General features: G+C 36.7%; 1 protein-coding gene across 1 annotated transcript in view; it reads left to right on the top strand.

Moving 5' to 3' along the window:
• Positions 1-26,635, top strand: part of cdh4 (cadherin 4, type 1, R-cadherin (retinal)) — a 204,740-nt gene that overhangs the window by 119,552 nt on the left and 58,553 nt on the right. Inside the window, exon 4 of the mRNA XM_026221372.1 lies at positions 20,391-20,617. Coding sequence (XP_026077157.1) covers positions 20,391-20,617 — 227 coding nt within the window. The remainder of the gene's footprint in view (positions 1-20,390; positions 20,618-26,635) is intronic.

Below are 26,635 nucleotides of genomic sequence, written 5' to 3'. Positions count from 1 at the left end.
GTGGCAATCGGACTAACCGTCTAGGACGAGTTCGAAAAAGTAGGTTTTTCGATTAATTGAAAATAGCGAAAAAACTAAACCTTGCGATTTTTTAATTTTGGGGTTCATTCGACTTGGCATGAGCCAAGGATTCAGAGGAAAAAAGAATTTCCATTTTCTGGCTTACGGTTCAAAAGTTATTAGCATACAAACATTGAAAGTTTGGACAAGTGGTGGCGCTAGAGAGTAGGAGTTACAGACTTCAAATTCGCTATACTTAATGTTGGGACAGTCCTCTGTCAGTGTGCCAAATTATACAACTTTCCCGCAATCGGTTCTATGGGCTGCCATAGACTTGCGGCGGAAGAAGAAGAAGAATAATAAATATAGCTGCAAGCAGCAATTACGGGGCCAAGCACTCCAACGGCAAATGTAGGAGCTAAGCATCGCATGAAGCATCACACCAAATTCATTAATGAGCAATAACAGCAATTTTGGAATTATTGTAATTGAAATGGCAAAAAAAAATCATAATACCACCTCTAGTAGCATGATTACTTGGCTTATCAAGCTTGACCAATAGGTGGCACTGTTATAAAATCAATTTGGTGTACTCTGTGTGACTTTTCAATGACACACACAAAGTTTGGTGTCAATATGCCAAAGCATTCCAGGGATACAGCCTCAAGTGTCATTTTCTCATTGTGCCTCAAATTCGTCGATGTGGTATGCGAAAACGGTTTTGTCTATCGACTCAAAAGCCATAACTTCGAGTCAGCATAGTCTGAAGATCATTTGATTCGAATTTGGTGAAAATCGGACCTACGGTTGATGAGGAGTTCGACAAAGTAGGTTTTCAACATAAATCAAAATGGCAGACCGGAAGTTCAGCTTACTATGGTATATTTGGTATCTATGTTATCGGCATAAACCAGGGAATATTTTGAGCCCAGTTCCATTCGAATGGGCTAATGCAATAAAAAGTTATTAGCATTTTTACAAGTGTAATTATTCATGGTTAATGAATGGTTTATTACTCTTGACCAATAGGTGGCGCTGTCACCAAATTTCTGTGGCATGGTCAGTGTGAGGTGGCGATGACACATACAAAATTTGGTGCAAATATGTCAAAGCGTTGCAGAGATACAGCCTCAAATGCATTTTGGCACCCTTCCAGCAAATTCGTTGATGCGCTAAATGAGAACTGTTTCGTATATCGACACGAAATCCATAACTTTTTGCCAGCATGGTCTGAAGATGATTCACGTCAAATTTGGTGAAAATTGGACTAACGGTCTAGGAGGAGTTCGAAAAAGTAGGTTTTCAACATTAAGCAAAATGGCGGACAGGAAGTATGGCCAATTTTCACATAATTGGTATCAATGCTCTCGGCATGACCCACAGAATATAGCGAGACCATTTTAATTTTAATAGTCTAAATTATTCAAAAGTTATTAGCATTTATGTGATATTTCATTATAACTATTGGCCACAAGGTGGCGCTGCCACCAAACTTTTTGAGTACCTTCAGGGCATGGAGCCGAATATTTTTGTAATTATTTGCGAAACGATACGATGCTGCGTTCAAAAAATACAGCATTTTAACACATAATTCAAAATGGCCGACGCCTAAAATGGCCGACACGGGAAAATTGGATATCATTCGACTCGAGATGACTCACTGAATCTAAAGAGACCAGTTGTGTGATTTTTGGCCAAACCATTCAGAAGTTATAAGCCAAAATATGCATTTTTCATATCTCCTGACCACTAGGTGGCGCTGTGTCGAAACACTGCAGGTAGTCTCAGTTCATGCTTGTTAAAACACACACCAAGTTTGGTCTCAATATGACAAACTGTTGCCGAGATATAGCCTCACGTGCATTTTTGCGTGCATTTCGTCAAATTAGTTTACGTGTCATTCGTCAACGGTTGGACGAATCAACTTGAATTCCATAACTTTTTGCCGGCCTGGTCTGAAGATGATCTGAGACAATTTTCGTGGCAATCAGACTAACCGTCTAAGACGAGTTCGAAAAAGTAGGTTTGTCGAATAATTGAAAATAGCGAAAAAACTAAACCTTGCGATTTTTGAATTTTGGGGTTCATTCGACTTGGCATGAGCCAAGGATTCAGAAGAAAAAAGAATTTTCATTTTCTGGCTTACGGTTCAAAAGTTATTAGCATAGAAACATTGAAAGTTTGGACAAGTGGTGGCGCTAGAGAGTTGGAGTTAGAGACTTCAAATTTGCTATAGTTAATGCTGGGACTGTCCTCTATCAGTGTGCCAAATTATACAACTTTCCCGCAATCGGTTCTATGGGCTGCCATAGACTTGCGGCGGAAGAAGAAGAAGAAGAAGAAGCAGAATAATAATAATAACGCCAACGGAAACAATAGGTGCCTACGCACCTTCGGTGCTTGGCCCCTAATAACGCCAACGAAAACAATAGGTGCCTACGCACCTTCGGTGCTTGGCCCCTAATTATATATCAATTAAGTGCTGATTGGAGGATATTGGAGGTGTCACATATTTATCTACTGATGTATAAAGCCACAGTATTTTAATTCAAGAATAATTTTTGGCTTTTTTGGAAGTGATAAAGTATATTTGTCAAATACATTTTTCTATTGTAAATTATTTTCATTGAAATGAATGGAAAAATATGATTTGATCAGCCTTATAGTGAACCACTTAACCTTTTCTTGCATTTCAATCCAGTCTTTTTATATGCAAGACTCATCTGTAACTGCACTGATTTAATAGGCAAATTAAAGGCTGTCTAGCTCATTGGATTGGCCAGGAATATATTTATTTCACATATTAATGTGCGCTGCTTCCAGGCTGTGGATTAAATGAGCTGAATGTTAGCAAGCTATTTATGGGCTAATATGAAAGCTTGAATATGACTGAAAATTGATTCATTTCAATAAGAGCTGGATATATAAGTGGAAATGGTATTATGTAAAAAGAGCCAGCCCTTTTTCGTGCACGCTAGGTTGGCATTGTAAGTAAGTCTTTATTTTTAATAAGCTCACATGGCGAAATGGAGGATAATAAAGTTCACATCAAAATTATGCACTTAAATCATTCTGTTTCCAATGTAATGCCATATCGGAGAGAGAATTAGTGGGAAATAGGAAGGGGTCGACTGTGGTTGTGTAAGCCATTAAGTGTGTCAGGTATTATGTCGTTCTTTTCAAGCTTGACAACCTTAGCATTTTTCAGTCTCCCATAAAACGGATTTTGCTTAGGTCTCTCAGCAGCGTTACCAGCACAGCAATCATGTCTAATGGATTTTCTAGCTTTTCAACGGCTGAACACACAGAAAAGTTATGGCGAGACTGACAGAGAGGTCATACAACGTCCCCGTTAAACTTATTTATTTATTTATTTATTTGTGCTGCAAATGTTTATTTTTTAACAGGGAGCTTAGAGCACCTGCCAAAGGGTTGCAAAGCTGAGGAGATAGTGTGAGAGGTGAGAAGTCTTGTTGAGGAACACGTTAAAGTGGTTTGAGAACACCACACGATAAGCCACTTTGTGTGAGAGTGTGTACTGTATGTGAGGATACCTCTCCCTGATCATTTTGCAGGACTTGCAGGCTAAAACGAAAATCCGTAATAGTTGCTTTATAAAAACAGAAATGCAGCAAAGTATATTTGGTACAGAATTATTCAAATTGTGCCAAATATGGCCAACAATATTTTACTTGCTTTATATTGCAACAAGATGACTTTCTTAACGGAATAGTTCACCTGAAAAATACAAATTGTTTTATTATTTTCTCACACATATTATTTCAAACGTATGTTGCTTACTTTTTTTATCGAACATATTTTGATTTATTTTTTATTTAACATATTTTTACCAATTTTAGATAATTATTTAATGAAAAACCTTTTATTTAATTTTAATCACAAATTAGAAACATACCATTCGAATTTTACCCACGCTTGTGCCATTTTGCATAACTTCTGTAATGCAGGGAACTTTTTTTTTACCTTTTATAATAATGCAGTCACAACTTTGCAGTATACAGGTAAACATAAATTCAATCAGGACCACTTCCGTCAAGTATATTTTATGACAATTATAATTGCAAACAGTTAGTGTTGGCGGTATGGTTATGTTTTGGGCAACACTCCACATGCCTGTCCATACAGCCATGCTTGGGCAGAGCTGGGAGAGCAGCAAGACAAACCCCCTTGGGGTACAGAACTTAGCCATTATAAGCATATATAAATTACAATTCACAATTACATGAGTTGTAAACAAAATGTGATAGAGACTGCTTCCAATGAAGAGACTGTAAACAAAGAACAAAGTTAGATCGGATTACAGGTTCAGTTGGGGGAGTTGGGTTTGGGGGAGGGAGTTAATTGCAAGCAGTGATGCGATGGAAGAGACACTGAAGAATGGGAATTTAAATAGACCGCAGGTGATAGGTGTCAAGACTAGGGCTATCACTTTTGAGAAAAATTAAATTAGAACGGATATCCAACATCATGCAATGTATTAGAATATTTTAGAATGTCTACGTGCACCTCCACCCCCCCCCCCCCCCCTTAAAAAACACCGTAGCCTAGGGTCCGTTCACATATCGCGTCTAAAAACGGGTGGAAAACGCTAGGTGCACCTCTTTCTCCTTCTCCTAAGCGCTCAGGCAGTTGCGCCCCTGAGGCGTCTGCCATTGCTAAGCAACCATGACGTGCTCCCTCCATGAAGACGCAGAAATTTCAGCAAAGGATAAATGGATTTGCAGCACTAAAAATCATTGCAGTAAATTTATTTCAAAATGGCAATCCATATATAGCTATGGTCAGCTGTTCCTTCATCTTGGCTGAGCTTTCAACGTTGTTTCGGGAAAGGATGAAGCTGATTGGTTAGTTCTTGTCACATGACCTGCGGTGCGCTTACGGGTCTCTGAAAAGTTGAGATGTTTTTAACTCGATGTGGTGCGGATGTGCCTGGAAAAAAACGAGCGCTTCCATTATGAGCATGCATACTGCACGCCTACATTGGAAATAATGAACATGAGTGCGCAAAGGCGCGATATGTGAATGGCCCCTAATAAATGGAGATTCAATCACAAATATTTAACAGTGAGTCATGAACAGGACTGTCTAGATTATTATTATTTTTTTACTTAATGTTTGAAACAGCAGGATATCAACTTAGAATATATTTTTTTTATGAAGTGCCACTATGCATATCCCACAACATTAGGCTTAATGAAAAAAGAAAAGAAAAACGACTCAGAACAGGCACAAACAATAACGTGACAACTTAAACAGCAACAGGAGTAAGGCATATAGCCTAGCCTAGTTCATTTCTTAATATTGTTTGCAAGAAACACCAGTCTATCAGCTTGATCTGGATTAAGTGCGGCTCTCTTTTTATTTACGATGTTCCCCGCGGTGGAGAACACACATTCAGAGCGCAAAGACGTGCCTGGCTACTAGCTATTATTAGCTTGATTTGGACATGGGCCTACGCTACAATATGTCTAGAGTGCCCTGTACTGGATAAGATGGCAAAGAATAAAATAAAAAACAAACGATCTAATCACAGACTGTAAAAAATGCGCTACACATGGCATTTTAAAAACCGGATATTTTATTTATAGTTTGATTACGGATATTTCACATCATGTTCTAATGCATAAAAAGTGACAGCCCTAGTCAAGACTGGATTGGTACACATCAGGAACGCTGACTGTCAGCTTATGCAAGTGTGACTAACGTGGCCTGACTGAACTAACGTGATGCTCGATATATGTAACTTTTTTAGCAAGTGTTTTATTTTGATTGTTTTTTAAGTTATTATTTTTATAATTGCATTTTAATCATTTAATTATTAGTTTTTCATCAACGTGGTCATGCTCATGTGGTTAAGATCATGTGACACTGAAGACTGGAGTAATGGATGCTGAAAATATATATATTAAAATAAAAAACAGTTATTGTAAATGTCAGCATATGTTCACAATATTACTGATTTTACTGTATTTTTAAGAGACTCAAAACATAAAATCTTACTGACCTATCACTATCCCTGAACCATCGTTTTAAGCCTGGGAAGCAGACATGGCAATTGACTGAAAGGAGCTGAGCCACTAATAATGCACATAGTGCATTCCTTACATATCTCAAGCTCATTTGTGGCAATAATAAAATAAAAAAAATCAAGAAGACAAAGGCTGTTTCAAAAGTCAGTGGAGATCTGGAAGGCCTGTAGTGAGTGTGTCCTTTGGAAGGTCAATTTTATGATCAATGGATAATAAAAAAAAAGGAAATCAGGAAATCACAGAGAAGAAAGCAAACATACTGTGGCACAAAGACATGAGCATTTGACCTTTAAGAGGTTTTGTTCCGTGGTGAGATCAGAATCTGATAAGAAAAAAAAAAAAGAAACTCTTAGCAGTCATTGCACAGGGAGAAGCCAGAGATACTCAGATGGTGGAGGCCTGTCACACCTATTGTGCCATTGCTCTTTGAGAAAACAATGAGTGTCTCTGTGGACCCAAGCATGGCCACCTGGCACTAAATGGCAAAGGAAGAGATTGCTTTGACAGTAACCTGCAGAGGAGGCAACCTTGGGAGTGTGTGTATTTGCATGTGTGAATGTGAATGTGTAAATTAGACAGAGAAATTACAGAACTCCTGTCTTATATCGTTCTTTGTGCTAACAGTCACCAGTGCTCAGCGTGATTTAACAGGCATGATCAGGTGAAACCTTCTTTTGGAAATCATACAAAAATAGGTAATGAAACATAATTTTCAAATCAGTTTTTTCATTTTAAATAAATGTGCCAATTTGTTTGTTTATTGCACTTATAATCTTGGGTTATAGCTCATTCAGGAGATGAAAATGAGATGTCCTTAAGATCTCTTTCATTGGCCTTTATTGTCCTTTTTTTAGCTATGTAACTCATCTTTTTGTTAATAGAGTGGAGTTCAAAAGCAGCAAGAAGCCAGTGCAAAAGAACGATGCAGATGAATGTAATGTTCAAATAAACAAGTCTTTCTGGAACAGGCCACAGCTGCTTCAAACAGTATCTCCAAGAGACAAATATGGATTCAATTCTAAAAGGTGCGTCATTGACACTTAGAGTGTTGCAGGTCTGGTGAGGGAGGTATTGATTTTCTCTGACTCTTTCTACGGTTCTAGACTGAATATTTCAAAAATGAAAGACAACATAAGTAAATCGTTTCACACTAGTGTTTTCTTTCTGATGGATCAGATTGTAGTAGCTTGGCTGAAGGAGATGGATATGTTCTGCTGAATGGCCAGATGAATAAACAAAAAAATCATCCAATCAAATTCATATCACAATAATCTAGCTACAGCCATTTCAAATCTTGAGAAATAGTTTTGTCATGCTTTTTTTTTCATTCTCAGAAGATTACACATCGTTTCCAATTTCATCAAAACCCCACCTTTTCTCTTATTAACTAACCATCTTCAATCAAATCAGCGAAAATGTAATAACTAATATTCTTTTTCTTTATTTTTATTATTATTTTTTGTATGCACTAAATAGTTTTAGTTTTTTTCCGCCAAAAATGTTTTGTTAACTATTTAGGATAACTATTTACGGAAAAAGAATTTAACAGATACAATAGATTTTCATACATTTTCAAGAATTATTATCATTATTTTCACCACATATTGTTAGCTTTCTGCCATTTTGGGTAATTTCTTTAAAGTAGGATTCACAAACTTTTTGTTAACTCCTTTGACATTCAAATAAATGGTATATGACATACAGTACAGGTAAACAGACAAAATATATTTTATTTAAATATGGATATTTTTAGGATTTTTTTTAATGCTATTTTTATTTGAGCTATTTATTTTGAATTGTTCACTTTTATGCTTTATTTAAATATCTGTGTTTATCAAATCTCAGAACCCGATGCAGTTCCCTTAAGAATTAACAAAAAAAAAACTAAAACAACACAGACTGTGTATGCAATTAAGTGATGCTGTCAGTGGGTGCAATTCCTTCTTAGTGAATTCCTCCCTTAGTATTTTGACTTTCTTTGAACATGCATCCAATTTGCCTGTCAGTTCCAACAAGAAGTTATTTTATTTTATTTTTTATTTTTGCTGCAAAATTATAGATATGTATTGAATGGCAGTTTTCCAAGCCGGTAAATCTGTAATAGCGGGCACAGATGGGAGATTTAATCACCTGGACATACGAAAACATATTTCATGAACAATTGACAGCATTAGTCAAAAAAGTGAGAACTTTACTAAAAGTATAGATAACTATATCAAATACACATATGTTACCATGGTGGTTACACCACTAGCCTGTTAGTGAGATTGATCAATGTATCTCGATTCTTCCTTGCATTTATTTGCTTTGGTATTTTTAGCAGTGCTTCTTAAATTAAACAATGTGTTATGAGAAAGATAAATTAATTCCTTTTAAAACACTGCCACTACAGCCATACACACTTCTATGGACGTCTTTGGCCACTGCGACATATCTAACGCTGTTGTTTTTAGCATCCTGTCATGAGCTTTGTGTTTTCAAGATAGTGTGCGGAGTTCAAAATAGCTAAAAATGGGTCTCACGGCACTCAATCCAGCTGTTATAAAACATGAGAATGTGTCTTATTTAAAAACCCCTCAGAAACACGGATGCTGAACCTGAAACCAGCCCAATTATACAGACAGATAAGTCGACCGATCGTTCAGACAGCCCATCAACCAGCTAGCTTTGAAAATATGTAGTTTTGCACACACATAAGTTACAAAGTCTGTTTTTATTTGATGAAGGCTGTCAGAGTGTTTTTGTGTGTTTCACTCTGAAACCGAATCTCCAGTCAGCAGATAAATATTTTTCTGCATTTTTGTGGTTTTGAGGATTTTTTATGCTTTTTTCAAATATGTATTTATTTGTATGAGTGTGCAAAAAAAAAAAAAAAAAAAAAAAAGACCGGGAAAATAAGGATGGCTATACAACATCCTCAGACCTCTGGTAGAAATGATAGCAGCAAATTAAAAGTGCTGTTCCATTTAGAGTTGGGATTACTTGCCTTCAAGAAAAAAAAACAAGAAAGTGGAGAGAAATGCGGAAAAAAATAAAGTGTTAAAGAGAGATAAAGCTAAGCAGGGGGAACCGCAAATTAAAAGCTTACGAACATCCCAAAACTTCAGTCAGTCCTTCTTGACAGAAGCGTGCTGTATATTTTATTATTTATCAAATGTGACTTCTGGTGAAATATTCTGAGTGTCTAAGACTATTCAACACAACAAGGGAACTGTGAATTAGAGAACGCAAACATCCCAGGCCTCCATTTTCACTGGCTTTTGTCTTCAGAATAATCACACGTGTACTTATGTTCTGTGAATAGGGATGAGTGCCTTGTCTATGCACATATATATCAAACTCTGTGACACTCTATAGCTTGTATGAATGCTAACAGCATGTTGAGGTGTATTAGCAGGCTGAGCAGAGCTGCTTCTGCTTGTTTACCTGAAATCTTGTTCCCAGCCCCGGCACCACAGACATCCCTGTGCCCCACCTCCGGACTTTAGTCTAACTCATAGTGTAAAATATCATAATAATAGCATAATAAAATAGATTTGGCAAACAATCCACTGTATCTGCCCTTTAAATCAAGCGTCAAATGATTTTACAAAGCATTTTCACAGAGGACATCATAGTAGCCAATCACAGACATGCCTGTTGATTTCTACAATGCAATGGTCAATCAGAGGTGTTTAGATAGGAACTCACGCACTCACCGCTTTCTGTCCTATCATGTTCGCTCATGCTCATAACAACAAAGTGTGACAGTTTTTACAAATTTAAAGGCAACACCCTTTGCATGCTGAATTCGATAATATATTCCGAATTTAAATAAAACTTGTGTTTTTCATGCTTGACAAGCGACCATGTACGACACAGAGATAGCTAACTACTACACTATATAAAAAAAGATAAAAGCCTAATTTCAAAAGCACAGAATAATATAATTCTGCAACCGAGCCTGGTGCAAATGCATGATTTAGGTAAGGAGACAGTTATTAATTATTTTGCTGCCATTCCAAATCATACACCTGCTTGCCTTTCTGTTTAATTTAAGTGTTTTTGTGAATGTTTTATAACAAATAATTGTAACATTTTACAATAAGGTTCTATTAGTTAATGTTAGTTAGTATATTAAAGTGTTAGTTAATTATTGTAAACTGTTACCCAAATAATGTACACATGTAGTGAATCCTGGCGCCAAACCTGCTTATGCCTCTGGTGAGGTGATCAACACTACTGTTGCTTCAGGCTGTCCTCGCGTCGCACCTTAACGAACACTCAGAAAAACCTCAAGGTTGGTGTCTGTACTTCCTTAAACCAAGCCGGGACAAAAGCCTGGAAAGACACAAAAAAAAAAAAAAAAAAAAAAATGTGTCACACAAATTTGATATGTGATATGGACACATGATGGTATTCTAGTGTGGAGTGTTGTTCATCTTCATGTGACATTGGATGTGGGAAGCCCATGACCTTTATATTGTGAATTTATAGATAGATATTATTATAATTATTTACATTTTTACACTTTTTCTAAATATTTCCTTGTCTGTTTGAAAACCTTTGGTCATGACTAATGGAATATCCATATGTGATTTATGATTCATTCGGTTTAAAAAATTAAATGATTTGGCGATTTTAGTTATCCCTGAAAAGTATTCCCACATGTCTTTTGTATACACACCTGTTTTCTACTTAAATAGTTATTTAGTTAAATAGTGCGGTTTATCATGTTTTAATTCCTGTTGCGTAGATTAGATTTGTTGTAATTAATGTAAATTGTTTCCCTGCTGCATTTGTTATTGCCACACTAATTACATTTGGTCTGTGCACTGTTTTTGTCTCACTTTAGAATAAAAATAGGTTTATAACAGCTATGTTGCTTAGCGTTGTCCACATTATTCTTTTGCAGTTGTAGTGCCAACATGCAGACAAATAATTAACAAATGAGAAAATAGTAGCCATTAACAATGCGCATTATAAGCTAAATATATGCAGTTTAAAGGCATATCGAGCATGAATCACCCTAGCAACTATGCTTTCTTTTTTTCTCTCTAAAGTTGAATGAATGGCTCAAGATGTTTGGGATCGGCCCATTCAAAGGTTTTTGGTTAATGTTGAGTTTGATTTGAATGAGCGATTAACTCTGTAATCCTTCCAAGCATTTCAATCGGTTCAGTTGACTCAGTTTCAACTGATAACTTGGGTTTAATTCAGTCCAGTCTGTGAAGTGAGTTCAGCCAGTTTATTATAAAGAACCAATTCAAATAATGCACCCAATAGGATGTCTGTGTGACTAATGTGTTTTTAAGAAACACACGCCTTTCTTTCATGCCAATGAGGTGTATTAATCACTTTGACACCTCTGACTGCTGTACGTTTCCCATTCTTTTAATTGTTTCCACTTCTCAGGGCTTCCGCACAACTTCTTTATCTTGTGTCCATTCTATTTTCCTGGGGCTTAAACCACATCCTTCTATATGAGACTCCAATTCTGAGATAAGAGAAGGAAAAGAGGTCTGCAGTGTCCAGATTCTCCCCTCTAGGAGCAGATCAACACTCGTTCCCTTAAAACAGCTATTTTAAACAGGTCTTTTTTTTCTGGAAAATTGCCACAAAATATAATTTCTTAGGTATTATTGTGGTTATTTATGTTTAATATTATAAAAAAATATATAATAAATAAGAGATTCAAATTAATAAACTTGATGAGACTATCATATGACTCGGTTTGGCAAATAATTTTGACATTGACCACCAAATAAGCACCATATTGGGTAACACTTTCTATGAAGCCCATATTTATAAAACATTATAAGGGTATTCTTAAGGCATTATAATGAATGCATAAAGGATTATAAAAAAAAAAAAAAAAAAAAAAACGTATAATATGTTATATCAACACATGAATAATCATAACAACAATTATGATGCATTATAATACTTACGTATTTGTGGTTATAAGTTTAAGAGCATGATTATTTATAACACACAATGAACACAATTTTAAATCTACTTCATTTACATTTTAATGGACTATGTCATATCCTGAGATTGTTTATTTAAGATCTGCACAGTATCTTACTACAGCTTGTGACTGGTTAGATGTTGAGTGTTTCCTGTGGAGCTAATGCTAATTAATTGATTAATGTTTAATACTCCACCTGAAAAAAAATGCAATGTTTTATATGGCTACATTTTATTTTGATGGTCCACTTAATCAATCGACTATATTAAGGAACTTTGCAACTAGAGCATCAGATAAATGGCAAGATATGAGACTTATAATAAATAATAACTATGAGAAATAATAATCCATTGTAAAAGGATGCAATGTGCTCATTGTGCTATAAATCATCATACTCTTAAAAGCTATAACCACAATTAAGTAAATATTATAATATATAAAAACTCTTCTTATGAATATTTATGAGATTATACAACATATTATACGTTTTTTTTTTTTATAATGCAATATGCATTAATTATAATGCCTTAAGAATACCTTAATCATGTATTATAAATATAGGCTTCATAGAAAGTATTACCCCATATTGTTTATAAACACCTTATATCAGTAGAGTAAATGTGTTGATTGGTGTGCAGAGTTGGTTTGGTTTTACACAGTGGGAGTGTTTTAATGAATGTATACTGCTAGCATTTGATTGCTTTTGTAATAATAATAATAATAAGTTTGTAATAATGTCTTTATCCTTGTTGAGGCATTATATATGTGCTTTCGAAGTTTATTCTGCTTCAAAATAACTCTACACATTTAAAACCTCCAGAAACAAGGCTAATTAAACTGCATACTCAAAATATAATGCCACATGGCAACAGGGAAGCTGAGGATAGCCGTTCTTCATTGAGTGCAAAACTGCCCAAAGGAGAAAAAGCGGTACATTATTTGCAAGAGGGAGAAAAATAACTATTAGTTGTACTAATACCACAGTTTGTGGTTGTGAACTCACTTAAAGTTTTTATCCTCTGATTTGTGTTCAAAATGTCAAGGCCTAGCGATTAAGTTCTCCTTGGAATTGCAGGACCTCACTGATCAAGAGTAAAGAAGAGTAAAAGATGGCTTTCAAGATCATTTTCAGAGAGAAACACAAATAATACAGGGCAGATAGATGTTTTTTTACACCATATTTGTATCTCAGGCACCTAGCAGCATCACACAAAAAAGTGCTGTGTGCAGAAGAAAAAAACAAGTGTTTTGGTTCATTCACACTAATTAGCAGTCCAGGCATGTGGTTTTGTGAGGAGGACTTGAAGCCTGTCCGATCTCTCTGCTGTAGCTTGTTTTCCTAACACACACTACCCTTCAAACTCAAGACCTATCAATTCACATCACAACTTGTTAGATTTTGTCATTCCAAAAGAGAAAGTTGTGAAAGCGGATGTATGAAAATGTTTACTCAACATGTCCTAAGCACGTAATATGACAGTAACATCTGCAAATGTCATATTATTCACATGCACAAAAAAGTACACTATTACAGTGAAGAAGGAGGTGGGGGGGGGGGTCTTCGATGAAAAAACAGCTCAAAATAACAGCATTTATAAGAAACTAAAATCTTTTATAAAATTGTAAATGTTTTATAACATTGTCTCTACTGTCACTTTTGATTGATTTCATGCATCCTTGCTAAATATATATGTATTTTTGATTAAAAATGACTGACCACAAACTTCTGAATAATAACAGCATTTATTTGAATTTTAACTATTTTGTAAAGTTATAAAAATAAACCTCTTCACTGCCACTTTTAAATGATTTAATGCACCTATGCTGCACAAAAGTATTATTAAAATATTATAATAAAATCATACTGACCCCAAACATTTTAATAATATTTTAGCCAGAATGAAGTCCAATCTTTCTGCTGTAGCATGTTTCCCAACACAAACTACCCCTGACACTCCAGACCTGTAAATACATGTTACAACTTATTATTTAACTTATAACTTGTTCCGAAGGGAAAGTCGTGAAACAATGGATTAAAATGGTTACTGAACATCCTGAGAATATGACAGTCACATCTGCCAATGTCATATTACTCATACGTAGTACATTTTTCAACATTAGGAGACTGTGAAGAGCGTCACTGAGTGTTATACCCCACTTCGCTTCATCAAGCATAACCACCATTGTCAAAAGTGACAGAATGTCTGGGTCAGGGGGGACCGCTGTGCGTGTGTGTCTGGGTTGGTGCTTGTGTGCGGTGCGAGGGTAACTGTTTGGTGCCCTCACTGTCCCCCGTCTTTGTGTTGTGCGGGTCTGCTGGTCGTACAGAGAGTTCTGTGCTGCCATACATTATTCCTCCATCAGTCAAGCGGAACAATGCAGCCCTCCAATACCAGACCTGAAGACCTTGCCACGTGTATGTGTGTGTATGCCCATACACATATCTGCATTGTGCAGTTGTGAGTGTGTGGATGTCTTTGTGAATGTCATGCCCCTTTTTCCCAGTACTACCTGCAGTGATGCGGCAGGGGGACCTGACCAGGCATGGGATAATGGGAAGGACTATCTTTTATTCCTGCAAAGACATTAACACAATGCCCTTTTTTCCCACAGCCACCATTTAGATAGGAAACATTTAAAAGGGATAGTCCACCTGGAAATACAAATTCTGACATTGTTTACACCCTCAGGTTATTCAGTACCCTTATATTTTTTTCGGGGGGGTTTCTGTGGGGAAAATGTCCACATGATTCTAAAGCAGCACCACTCTTTTTTGATGTTTTTAAAATAATTCACCTATGATCCTTCAGAAGTAATTCTAAAATGCTGATTTGGTGCTCAAGCAACATTTTCTATTATCAATGTTGAAAATTGTGGTGCTTTATTTATTTATTTATTTATTTAAACATAGCTACATTTTACTACATTTGCCACATTCTTTGAAGAACAAATGTTCAAAAGAACAACATTTGTTTGAAATAAAAATCTTTCGTAACATTTTTGGTCAATTTAATGCATCTTTGTTGAATAAAAGTAATAATTGTTTCAAACGAGAGAGAGAGAGAGAGAGAAAGAGAGAGAGACTAATATGGTTTAATGTTATTTGTTATTGACAGCCAACCTGTACTGTGTTTGCATATATCTAATTGAAAAAGGAACAGGACATTTGAAGGGCTTATCACTTAACAGTATCGTTAATAGCCATTAGTGTAAATCAAAGCCTGGAAAATTCAGACTTAATAGCTTGTACCATGAACAAAAGCAGTCAATATGCCTCAAAATAAATGAACTCTTTTAGTGTCAAATTCATAATTATGAGAACAAAAAAATAGATAGATGCTTGAGATATATCTGCTAAAACACAATTCAGAGGCAGTGGTACTCTTTGGATCTTCTTATTCCAAAGAGCATTTTATTAGACAAAATTATGTGTACTACAAGATGCGCTATCTATAGTTTTGATTAATTTCACCCCAGAAGAGAGAGAGAGGGAGTATGAATTTGCAAGGCATGGTTTAGGTGTACACTAGCATACTGATGAACCTAAAGCTTACGGACATCAAGGAAAAACCACAGAACTTGGTGCACTCGTCCCTCAAAATCCTATTCACATCGCAAGAGTTGTTTTTCCACTTACAGCTGATTCATGAGAAGGTTTCATCTTCAGCTCCAGATGACCCCAGCACACCTCTTTGTGTCCACACACCACCCAGTAAGGCAAAGTGCATGTAGGGAGAACTCCTGAGTTTGTGATGTTGTTCTGTTTGTGACTGCAGGATTGAGTGACCTTCAGGGGAGCCTGCGGAGAACATCAAACACTGCGGCTCTCCTGAACTATCTTAACCTGTGCTGTAGACCTGCACATGGAGAGGAAAGACCTCACAGCCACTCAATCCCAACCGTCATACAGTGCTCCTGGCTATATATATACATTTTCTTTTCTCTGTCTATTCCTCATTCAATTTATCATTCTGCCTATCTATCTATCATTCTGTCTGTCTGTCTATCTATCTATCTAGCCACTATCTGTAACATACTCATCCACATACACACACGCACACACTCACAGATATGATCTTCTAGTTTTTCGGCATTCTTTTTCTTTCTCTTATTCTTGTTTCTTGGTCAATATCTCTCCCACATATCATCTTACACATTAGACCTTGACATTCCAAAATCTGAATTGCAGTTTCAATAGAGCTGCCGTCTGAAACGTCAATTGATTATTGATTTTTGTTGTTGTCTTTATTTATGTGGGCTGCAGTTAAAGCTTCTGTCTTGTATGAGAAAGTGTAATTGAATATCGTACTGGATGATAAAACAACATGATAAAACAACTCCTGTGAATCCAGTGTTTTTCTTATGCAAACACTCAAGGTTTAGCCTTCGTCCCTTGATCCACAGGTTTACCATCTGTATGTCAGAAGCAGTTGTGGAGTGACAAAAAGTCTTCAATGACAATAATTACCTTATTCCATTAAAGCAAATTAGCCTAATTTACAAAAACATTGACTGCCGTTGTTGCTTCACAGAAACATCCATCTCTATTTTTGTCACAAGTGTATTTTTTCCTGGCAAATGTTTTTGTTGATGCTCAGTAAGGAATTGGGGGGGGGGGGAGGGGGGGGGAGGTTGGGGGGTCCATCAACAACAAGATGCATTTAGTGTATTCAGACCATTTATGACAGTTGCCAAATAGCAAAACCACTCTGATTCGTGATTACAATTTTCTACACATCTTCAAGAGACCTAACAGAGTAAAACTTTATCATTCTCCCAGTATGATGCACTTTGTTTTTACGTTTTGAGCAGAACTTGTTAAAGTAGGCAGCATGCTTTCATGTGTTTTCATGTGGTTTGGTGCTTATTCTGAAAACTGCATATTGGCCTCTTCCCCTCCCATTTGCAATTATTCACCAGATGAAACTGGAGCGTTGAGCAAGCCATGCGGCAATTGGTAAAATGGATTCTACGCTTTATTAGCCCGTGGCATCTTCTGGCGAGAAACCGTGTGGTAAATTGGATAGATGGCTTGATAAAAAGCTTGTCGTGCAAGATATTTCATGGCAGATTTTTTATTATTATTTTTTCACCCAGGACTCTTAACAAGTGTCTTGGTCCCGCAGTGATTCATGAAATCAATTTGTCTTGTTATCAGTGGGATTGTGGAAGAGAGATACAATCGGTAGGAAGTGATTTTAGTTCCATCTTCCTTTCTTTTCAGTCCTGAGGGAAGAAAGAGATGAGAGAAGCGGCACTCAAATCTATTTGGAATGCTTTGACCCTGTAGTACTGGAAGTCTGTGAAGACTACGGTTCTGAACACTGTCAGAACAATGTGCAGCTGAAGCTTCACTTATGCCAAGGGGAGACTGGGGCTAGTTGTCACAAGGACTCTGTCTCTGTAATTGTAAAATTATGTGCTCTATCTAGTGGTATTTGAAACTTTTTCTTTTTTTTTTTCAAATAGGTTTTTATTAAATGAAATAGCTTGAATCATACTAATAAAAAATTAGTTTTTCTATAAAATTAAGATTTTCTATTGTATTTAAATGCAAATTTATTTTAGAAATTGATATATTTATATAGTTGGAACTCATGCAAACCAAAAACAAGTAGATCCCTATCATTTAACCTTCACTGAAGACTAAGTCATCCTCACTCTCATCACATGAGCTAAATCTGCACTTTTCCTATTTGCTTTTTCTAGTATAATATATTTCTGTATTCATATTGCTGTATTCTATATTTTCAGTACAACTATATTACAATATAGTTGGCTAAAAAAATCCCAATGGGGAAATCCATTAATCCAGTTCAACTGTGGCACATCTTGCCATTTGGAAACATTGATATTTTCTCAATTTACAGTTAAAACTATGTCAGACATAGTTAAATTGTGAATAAAAATACAGAATTTACTTAACAAAGAAAGAAAAAAGAAAAAAAATCCTACTTGAGAAGAGATGTTTAGAAATTAGGTTAATAGAGCAATTTCTGGAGCACTTCGAGAGGTGTCTTCCGTGACAGGGAGACAGTGGGAAAAAGGGTTTTGGACATACATTCAAATGTCATGTGACTTAAAAACAGCACATCATTGTCTATCTTAATACCCGGCCTTTTAATTCCCATAGTGCAATATATTGTGCCAGAATTACAAGGAAATAAGTAGAAATCAATTATTGCCATATGGCAACTCTGTACCACAGGTTTAACCCAAATTTAAGTATAATATTTTTTACTATATTGTAGAAATTCTAGCTATACTGTGGGTCACCTATGTTTGAAATGTTGTTTATAACTTTTTTTATTTTTTGTGATTTTGAATTGCGATATTAGTGAGTCAAAGCAATTCCTTTTTTCCGCCCATGCAGTGTAAGTCACTTTGTATGACAGCATCTGCTCTGGAAATGTTCAGTAGCTTTTTATAGACAAAAATCTTTAATTTATGTGTCTATACAGAAATTAACTTTCAAAAATGAACTTTAAGCGAGAGTTCATACAGAAATCAAAATTTGGAGAAACTTAGCATTGCATCACTTGCTCACCAATTGACCCCTCACAGGGAGTTTGACTGACAGGCGATCTGACCAATCATAATGAAGAATTTGCAAGGTTTTTTTCCCCGTCAAACAAACCAGTCAGGAGAGTAGATATGTCGGTAGACTTCAACTTGAAAAATGCTGAGTATTGACTCTGTATTGACATTTTCTTCAGTTTATTTATTTTAATTTCCTGTTGTAGCAAGTAACTGGTAAAGTGGAGAAGGAAGAGAATTGGTTCACGTGCCGATTTAACTGAACTGCGGTTACTCTTTGCTCCGCGATGTATTTTTCACTCCATGAGAACATGATGTGTGGCATGAGAGCGCATGGCTGGGGGTGGGTCTTTGTGAATGGTCATTTGATCCTCTGCAGTGAATGCCTTGTCCACCTTAACTGTTACAACTATAGTATGTTTGTACTGTACTAGTGTTGGGAGATATCCTCCATAGTTATATTGTCCTGTCGTCAGCATATGAGATTGCCAATACACAATATTAATATGCTTATTTTTATTATTTACTTAAATAGATTCATAACCTGAACCAACTCCAGGGTAAGGCTTAAAGCAGCCTTATGTTAGTGTAATTAACTACGTGGCATCTTTTTAGTCAAGCATTCTATGAATGTCATGTCATAAAAATATTATAATTATAATGCTTACATTTCAATGGTTATTCAAACAGGAGCTACAGAAAACAAGCAAAGAACATTTACATTATCAAAGAACATCATCAATAATGTTTAGCCAGAGGTGAAATCTCTGACTATCTTCAATACACAATACTATCATCTACTGGCACAACCCTATACTGTATACAACCATAATGATTTATTTAATAAGCAGCCTAGCACTGCAGGGGAGATAGGTCTAGATAATGACAAATGTGTGGGCAAGAGCAATGAAATATGTTGGCCAAAAATGAGATGCAGTGAATGGATGCCATCAGAATGGGAGTCCAAAAAACTAATAAAAACATTAGCTGGTGTTAATTGATGGACTGGAGTTTTTATCAACAGTTTTGAAATTCATTCTGAAGGCACCCATTCACTGCAGAGGATAAATTGGTGAGCAACTGATGTAATGCAAAAAAAGCTTTTAAAAATCTGTACCAATCAAGAAACAAAGTCGTCTGCATCTTAGATTGCCTGAGGGTGAGTCATTTTTTGGGGGATTAACCATTCCTTTAACCTGAGTAATATGTATGGGAGTACAAATAGTGAAAACTAGTCCCGGCCTCCCATATACTTGGAGCTAAATGGTCCACTAAAGTTCTATGACTGAACTTCTGGTAGATGTGAAATAGAGCTCCAATATTTAAACTGTGATTAATCTAGACATGGCACATGGTGCTCTCTCTCTCACTTGCTCACTCGCTCAGTTTAAGTAGAGCTGAATCTGTGGAACTTTCCCTCAGGTGTAACTGAACGGACCATCTGCTGTTGTTGACCAGAACCCTTTCCAAACAACCATAGCGGGAGAAAGCATATGACTCACTCATTCTGTTTGCTATCTTCAATTTTTTTAAGAGAAACTGAATTTTAACACTGCTGCTGTCAGAAAAGTGTGTTATTAAGAGAATATCAAATTAGCCATCCTGTTACATGTTACTCAGTACAGCTTACATTACTGAATTTAACTAGCAACACATCATTTATTAACTATATAACTCATTTCATTTATTTATTTATTGGTCTGTATGTTGCTGAATGTATTGAATCAATAATGCCTCGTCCGTTTTGGCCAAAAGCAAGATCGCTCTGAACAGTTTTTGAGTCTGTGAGCAATAGTTTCATTTGTATTTAATGTTTTTCTTAGCTTCTACCCTCTCTCTCTGTTTCTTTGCAGTGAAGTTCGAAACCTGTCAGCAGAAAGAGGAGGTTTCTTTTGAGAGCAGTGACCCAAAGATCAGTGTTGGGCCGGATGGCTCTCTTTACGCAGAGCAAGATGTGACGAATCTTACCGAACCGATCCAGTTCATGGTGACGGCCAGAGACAGCTTGGGCGAGTATATCTGGGAGACCACTGTTAAACTGGCCCTCGCCGGACACCCGCCATCACCTCATATTAACCAGGCAAGGACAAATGATGTGAACTTTGTCCAATATTTATTCCTGAATATCTGATTGTGTCAGTTTTATGTTTTATGCATTTATTTTTTAGCCTGCACTATATAAGAGATTTGTGTCAAACTCAGTTTTTATAAACAAAATATATATTTAACATTTTTTAAACAAACACACATACACGTGTGCACACATACTACTTTTGTAAAGTTTTCAATGCTTTTATTCAGCAAGGATGCATTAAATTAGATATCTGAAGGATCGTGTGACACTGAAGACTAGTGCTTATTTTTTTTTTGTTGTTTTTGTGTTGAGGTATGACCGTTCTTCAGTTGTGTTGTAAAAGCCATGATTGAATCTAGCAGCTCAATATTGAAGTGCATGGAATAATGTACATTGATTGAGCTCATGATTTTAAGGGGGTCTGGGCTGGGGTGGGGGGTGGTGTAATTATTTGCCTATATAGCACTGATAAGAATGAGATTCAATAACACAGCAAGATGTTATTGCGTTTTAGCAATCATCAGAATTTCAAAACTAGTTACAGCTTTTAAATTGATTACATTTGGTGTTTCCTTCTTGTGCATGTATGCAAGGCACTGTCACGTGTGGAGTGCTTTAAGAGGGTTCGCACAAGCCCTTGGCAACATACTAAAAGTCATGATCTAATTATGGAAGTGAATGCTCAAATGTAATTTTTATACAAAAGATGAAAGGAGTAATATTTCATCCTAGTTGTGCCCCCACCCCTTCACACACACACACACACACACACACCCACACACACACACAAACACTTCTGCCACAGTGTGTCCTGCTTGGCAAGTATCATTAAACTTTTAATACATGTGGCTGTCATGCTCATGTCCTGTGTTCTGGTGTGAAGCAGATGAGGTGTACAGGCTTTATATAGATGTCTTTCCCACTGGCATCGGACTGTTTCTGCATCTAAAGTGACCTAGAAATGCCAAGCAGAGAGGCAGGAATGCAGGTCCTCTAGGGATCTAGGAGTCTGGTCTGGCGAGCCCTATCCCCGTGTCCCAACCCCGCACATGTCCTCTCCTTCTGCACGACCGTTTAGAGATATGTCTCCTTGCCGGTTACAGCAGGTTACTGAAGGACAAAGGAAACATGTGTGCGCACACACACGAAGCAAGAAAATACATGGGTGTTCTGGGAGATGTGACTCTTTGCAACTCTTTGACCTAGTTGAGTCTATACATAATTAATGAAAAAAAAATTATCTAAATAAAAATGAAGTAGTTTAGCTCTCAGAGTATTTCAGCATTAAGACATGTTTTCATCTGTTTACGTGCCAGATTTTCATCTGTCTTGTCTCTAATTTCTGACAGATGTGATTTTCATGAACTATTTCTCCTCAAGTGACTCATTGAAGTTCCAAACAGCAGGTCATAGGAACTATCTGACAAATTAAGGGGACATATTATGATTCTTATCAGTTTGGCTAATGAATATTAATTAGGTAGTATAAGGTTTTGGTCCAGGACTCTTTAACTGAATTGCTAAAACGCATATACGCGTAAGACATATAAGAATCACAGCTTGTGTCCAGTCTACGACAGTTTACTTATAGATTTCAACATGTGATTGTTTTTATATGATTTTTTTTTTTAAATTATTAATCAAATTATTAATTTAGTTAATTATGTCCAATAATAATCATAATAATACCATAGTATTAACATCATAGTACCCTTTTGGTAAGGGGTGACATGCATGTTACATCAAATTACTTGTGCTGACAGAAAGTTTTACCTAGATTCATTTTTTACTTTTCTATAATTTTATTGAATCTGTTTTTGGCCTCTTGACTCAAAAGACAATATATTTAGAGGTCAAGCTTAGGGAAATTAGCATAGAGATTAGCCTTTTAAGATTAGCATCATCTTAAAAGAAAACACTTGCAGACACACACACACACACACATACACAGATACACCACCGTGACTGGTTTGCCATAAAACTAATTAAAAACAAGGTATCTCAATTTCAGAGGAAGGAAGTTTTTTTTTTTTTACTTTGAACTAGCAAAGAGAAGAGATACTTTAAAAACACTGATATGGAAGCAAGGTATTATCAAATGTATATCAACAAAGACATCCCTCAGTCTTTGTGCCTCTGCTGAGCGTAAATGTCAGTAGGTCACATGTAGTTCATTATAAACTTGCATGACATTTGCCTGGATGGTGTGTCTTTTATTGGTTTGATCCATATGCAACTTTCATTCTAGTATATTCCATTGTATCTCCTTCTGGGCTGACAAGTTCCAGGCAGTGTAGTTTCTTGATCCCCCAACATGTTTTATTGAGCAAAGTTTCTATGCTTTTGGATAGATTAGGTCTAAAAATATCCAGGACTGTTTTTTGGCTGACATTTAGCTCAATATGAGCCTCATTTGCCCCTAAGCATGTGTTTGGAATTCATGTGTGCTGGGAATTATGTTCAGCAACCGTTAGTTCTGTTTTCCTATAAAGTCATATGATGAAAGAGTCAGAAATTAAACTGATTTTAAGTCTTACAAGCTTTAAGTACAACATAACGCAGTATGCGGCATAAAAAATAATAATAATAATAATGCACGTGTAAGATGTTACACTTGCTGCACCATATGAGCCATTAGTTGTTTGTTCAGTAATCATATTAAAATTACAATTGCAGTTCACACCACAATTATTGTTTGTGACTAACTGTACCAAGTAACTGGCTCAATTGTTCAGGAATTGGAGTTTACTGATTGTGTTATATGTTTATGATTCAGTGGTTCGGGGGACATCCCAGTCAGACCACACTTTTCACATTCTCTTTTTGAATTGGTACTGGCTCAGAAGTGTTCTGTGTTGACGTTCCATCATGATGTATTTGTTTGTTTAAATATAATATAACCTAGCCATGAGACAAATTTGTTTAGGAATTTTAATATTGCTGGTGACTTAAAAAAAAAGGAAAAGGTTTTGAGCCAGACTCCGGCTTACTTTTCTATAGTTTGCACAGGATTAATTGTGAGGTGGAGCTTTGGTATCGAAGTCCCGCCCAAACTTCCACAGGCCCAATCACAAGCTCATAATCATGAAACCACACCCCATTTTTAAAGCATCAAAAATCTAATTTAAGCAAACTTATTAGAAAAATAATCACTTGCACTTACATCAGTGTGTTAAGAAGTACCTAAAATGATTTAAACCATCTTTGGTAAAAATCTATTTGAAGTGTAATTTGATTATTTAGTTTAGCTCGCATCTCATTTCTTTTACATGGAGAGGGCAGGATTTATGACCTATACTGCAGCCAGCCACCAGATGGCAAATTAGAGGATGTGTGCACAAACTTGGTTTCATCCTGTAGATTCAGTAGTGGTATGTTTGTCATAAATAAAATCCTAATGCCACCTGGCTTAAGTCACCTTACACGATAAGTGGAGCATTTTTGCAGTACTTATTATAAACTCTTTCTTCTTGCTTTTTAATAATGTAACTTCTGTAAAAATCCAAGTACATTTACCTTTTCTCCCGACGGTGAGGTCTGGTGCAGTGACTAATTATGAAAGTAGCAAATGAGTGCTGCCTAGTAGGGAATTTGCACATACTGGCATGCAATGGGACACTCCAGACATGGTTGCAAGCAGTGCAATGCGGCCCTTTAGAACAATAACCTCCAGATGTCTGTTGCAGAGCTGCAGGCTGACTGATGCCCAAACGGGTTTCTTCTCAGCGGGGAGGGATGGGGAGCCAGCTGGCAGGGATGGTTCGTCTGGAGCTACGGGAGCTCAGGGCAATCCAGGCAGCCATTTCACACACGCTGACTCCTGAATGTGCCCACACACACACACATATGCATGCACGTATATGTAGCAGCACATTCCTTACATCTGCCATGCGCCGTCCCACAACACAATGTGCTTGTTCCAGTTTATTCTTTCCTCAATATCTGTAGTAATGGTTGAAGTGCTTGTTGCCCTACCAGAGGAATAAACCTTTTCATTAGGCATGCTGTTGTAAGTCTGTGCCTTTCATTGGCGTTGCCAGCCTGGATCTTCCTGTTGGCTACACATTCGGAGGAATGCTTCTGCTACGCCAATGAGAGCTGATTGATAAATCAAGGTCTTTATCACAGCTCCCAATGTCCTGTTTGTCAGCAGGCAAAAAACAATATAGATGGAGTAAGAGACAGATTGATTAGATGAATACCCTGCACTAATAAACAGATTTGTGAGTGTAGAGATAAAGCTTTGCTGTGTTCAAAAACACTGGGTTGGTCACCATGTATCTGAAAGCATCCTCCTGAAGTTGACGTTGCTGACTGGACACACTCTTAAATATACAAGTGGTGCCAAAAGAACCATTTTGGGTTCCCCAAAGAGCCTTTCAGTGAACAGTTATTAAAATAAATAGATAAACTATTTTCTTACTGTAAATAACATTTTAATAATCTAAAGAAGCTTTTGTTCAATTGAAAGGTTCCATGATTGTTAAAGGTTCTTAAATAGAGGGATGTTGAATACTTGATTCTGATCCGTCATTGAATGTTCTAAAATACGCAGCTATTTTCCAGTAAATGCATAGCTACATATAGTCCCAGGTCTGTCTATGTTTTCTATAATATTTACAGTTTATTGAAACTGTTAGATCATTTAGAAGTTTCATTTGGTCTCGATGAGATATGTAGTTGAGTATCATCAGCATATCAGAGGAAACTAATCCCACATTTTCTCATAATATTACCAAGGGGCAACATGTATATTGAAAATAGCAGAGGACCTAGGACAGATCCTTGTGAAACTCCATATTTTAGTGGTGATATATGACATGTCTTCCCATTTAAATAAACAAAGTTGTAGCGATCGGACAAGTAGGATCTAAACCATCTTACATATGAGCATATTACTATTTATTTGTACTTACAAAGGATATATTAATGCTTAATTCTGCATGGCCATATTCTAGATTTTTGTAATCCTGTGCCATACTGAAACTAATTTACTAAGCATTAATTAGCAGCAAATTAGGAGTTTATCAAGGCAAAACACATAGTTAATGGTTAGTTAATAGTGAGAATTGGTCCTCAAACTGAAGTGTGATCAAAATCAATATGAGTGTTTAAAAGACAAAATACATAAGAGTGTTTAAAGGATCTCTTTCACATTGTGCCCACATTACCACCTCAGGTGGGCATTATTTTTCAATAATTCAATAGCCCGTCATCAATTATTAGTTACTTCATGGAACCATCAATGCCTATTTTTAAGATGGCATAACCACATGCCGAGTTGGCTGTTTAGACACAGGAACTTCGAATCCCTTCTTATTATTTTTCATTTCTCTGGGAGGATTGTTTAGCCTTCACTGCTCAACTTGATTTTAACTCTGTCTCTTTTCCATTCTCCAACCTCTTCTTTCTCTATTTCACCCTCTTATGCACAGTAATTCTACGTGCCGCCCCCCGAAAGGTCTCGTTGCAGCCTCTCTCTGTTGCTGCAGCAGGTACCTGTGAGCTTCATGGATGAGCAGAGCTGAGGCGGAAGTGATTTTATCAGTGCCTCACAGCTGCCCTCCTTGCTCATTCAGAGCTCCCTCCCTCCGCTGCAATCCCTCCATTTTCCAAGTCCCTGCAGCCAGAGCCATCAAGCTGTGAAAAATTAAAACAAAAGAGGAAAAAAATACAATATGTTTGCTCAGATTTGCCTCACATCTGTTCGAGCTCTTCTGCTGACAAACCATGTTTGTGAGACATTGATAGGCTGACCTGCCTACGCATGCTTGAGTTGGCAACTCCCGCCGAGGGATGCCAGACAGGCCGAGAGAGAGAGAGAGAGAGAGAGAGAGAGAGAGAGAGAGAGAGGAAAAAGAAGACAGGGATTTGGCGAAAGCATCTCAACTAGAAAATGCAGTGGCACAGACATTGAGGTGTCAGGGGAAGAAACGGCAACACGGGATTACATGAAAAGCTGACAATTCAGAGATGAGCGCTAAAGACACTAAATGAACCACAGGACAGTCCCCTTCCCTACAA

The sequence above is a fragment of the Carassius auratus genome, chromosome 36, assembly GCF_003368295.1.
Source record: "Carassius auratus strain Wakin chromosome 36, ASM336829v1, whole genome shotgun sequence".
NCBI lineage: Eukaryota > Metazoa > Chordata > Actinopteri > Cypriniformes > Cyprinidae > Carassius > Carassius auratus.
This window is presented reverse-complemented; position numbering and strand designations above follow the sequence as displayed.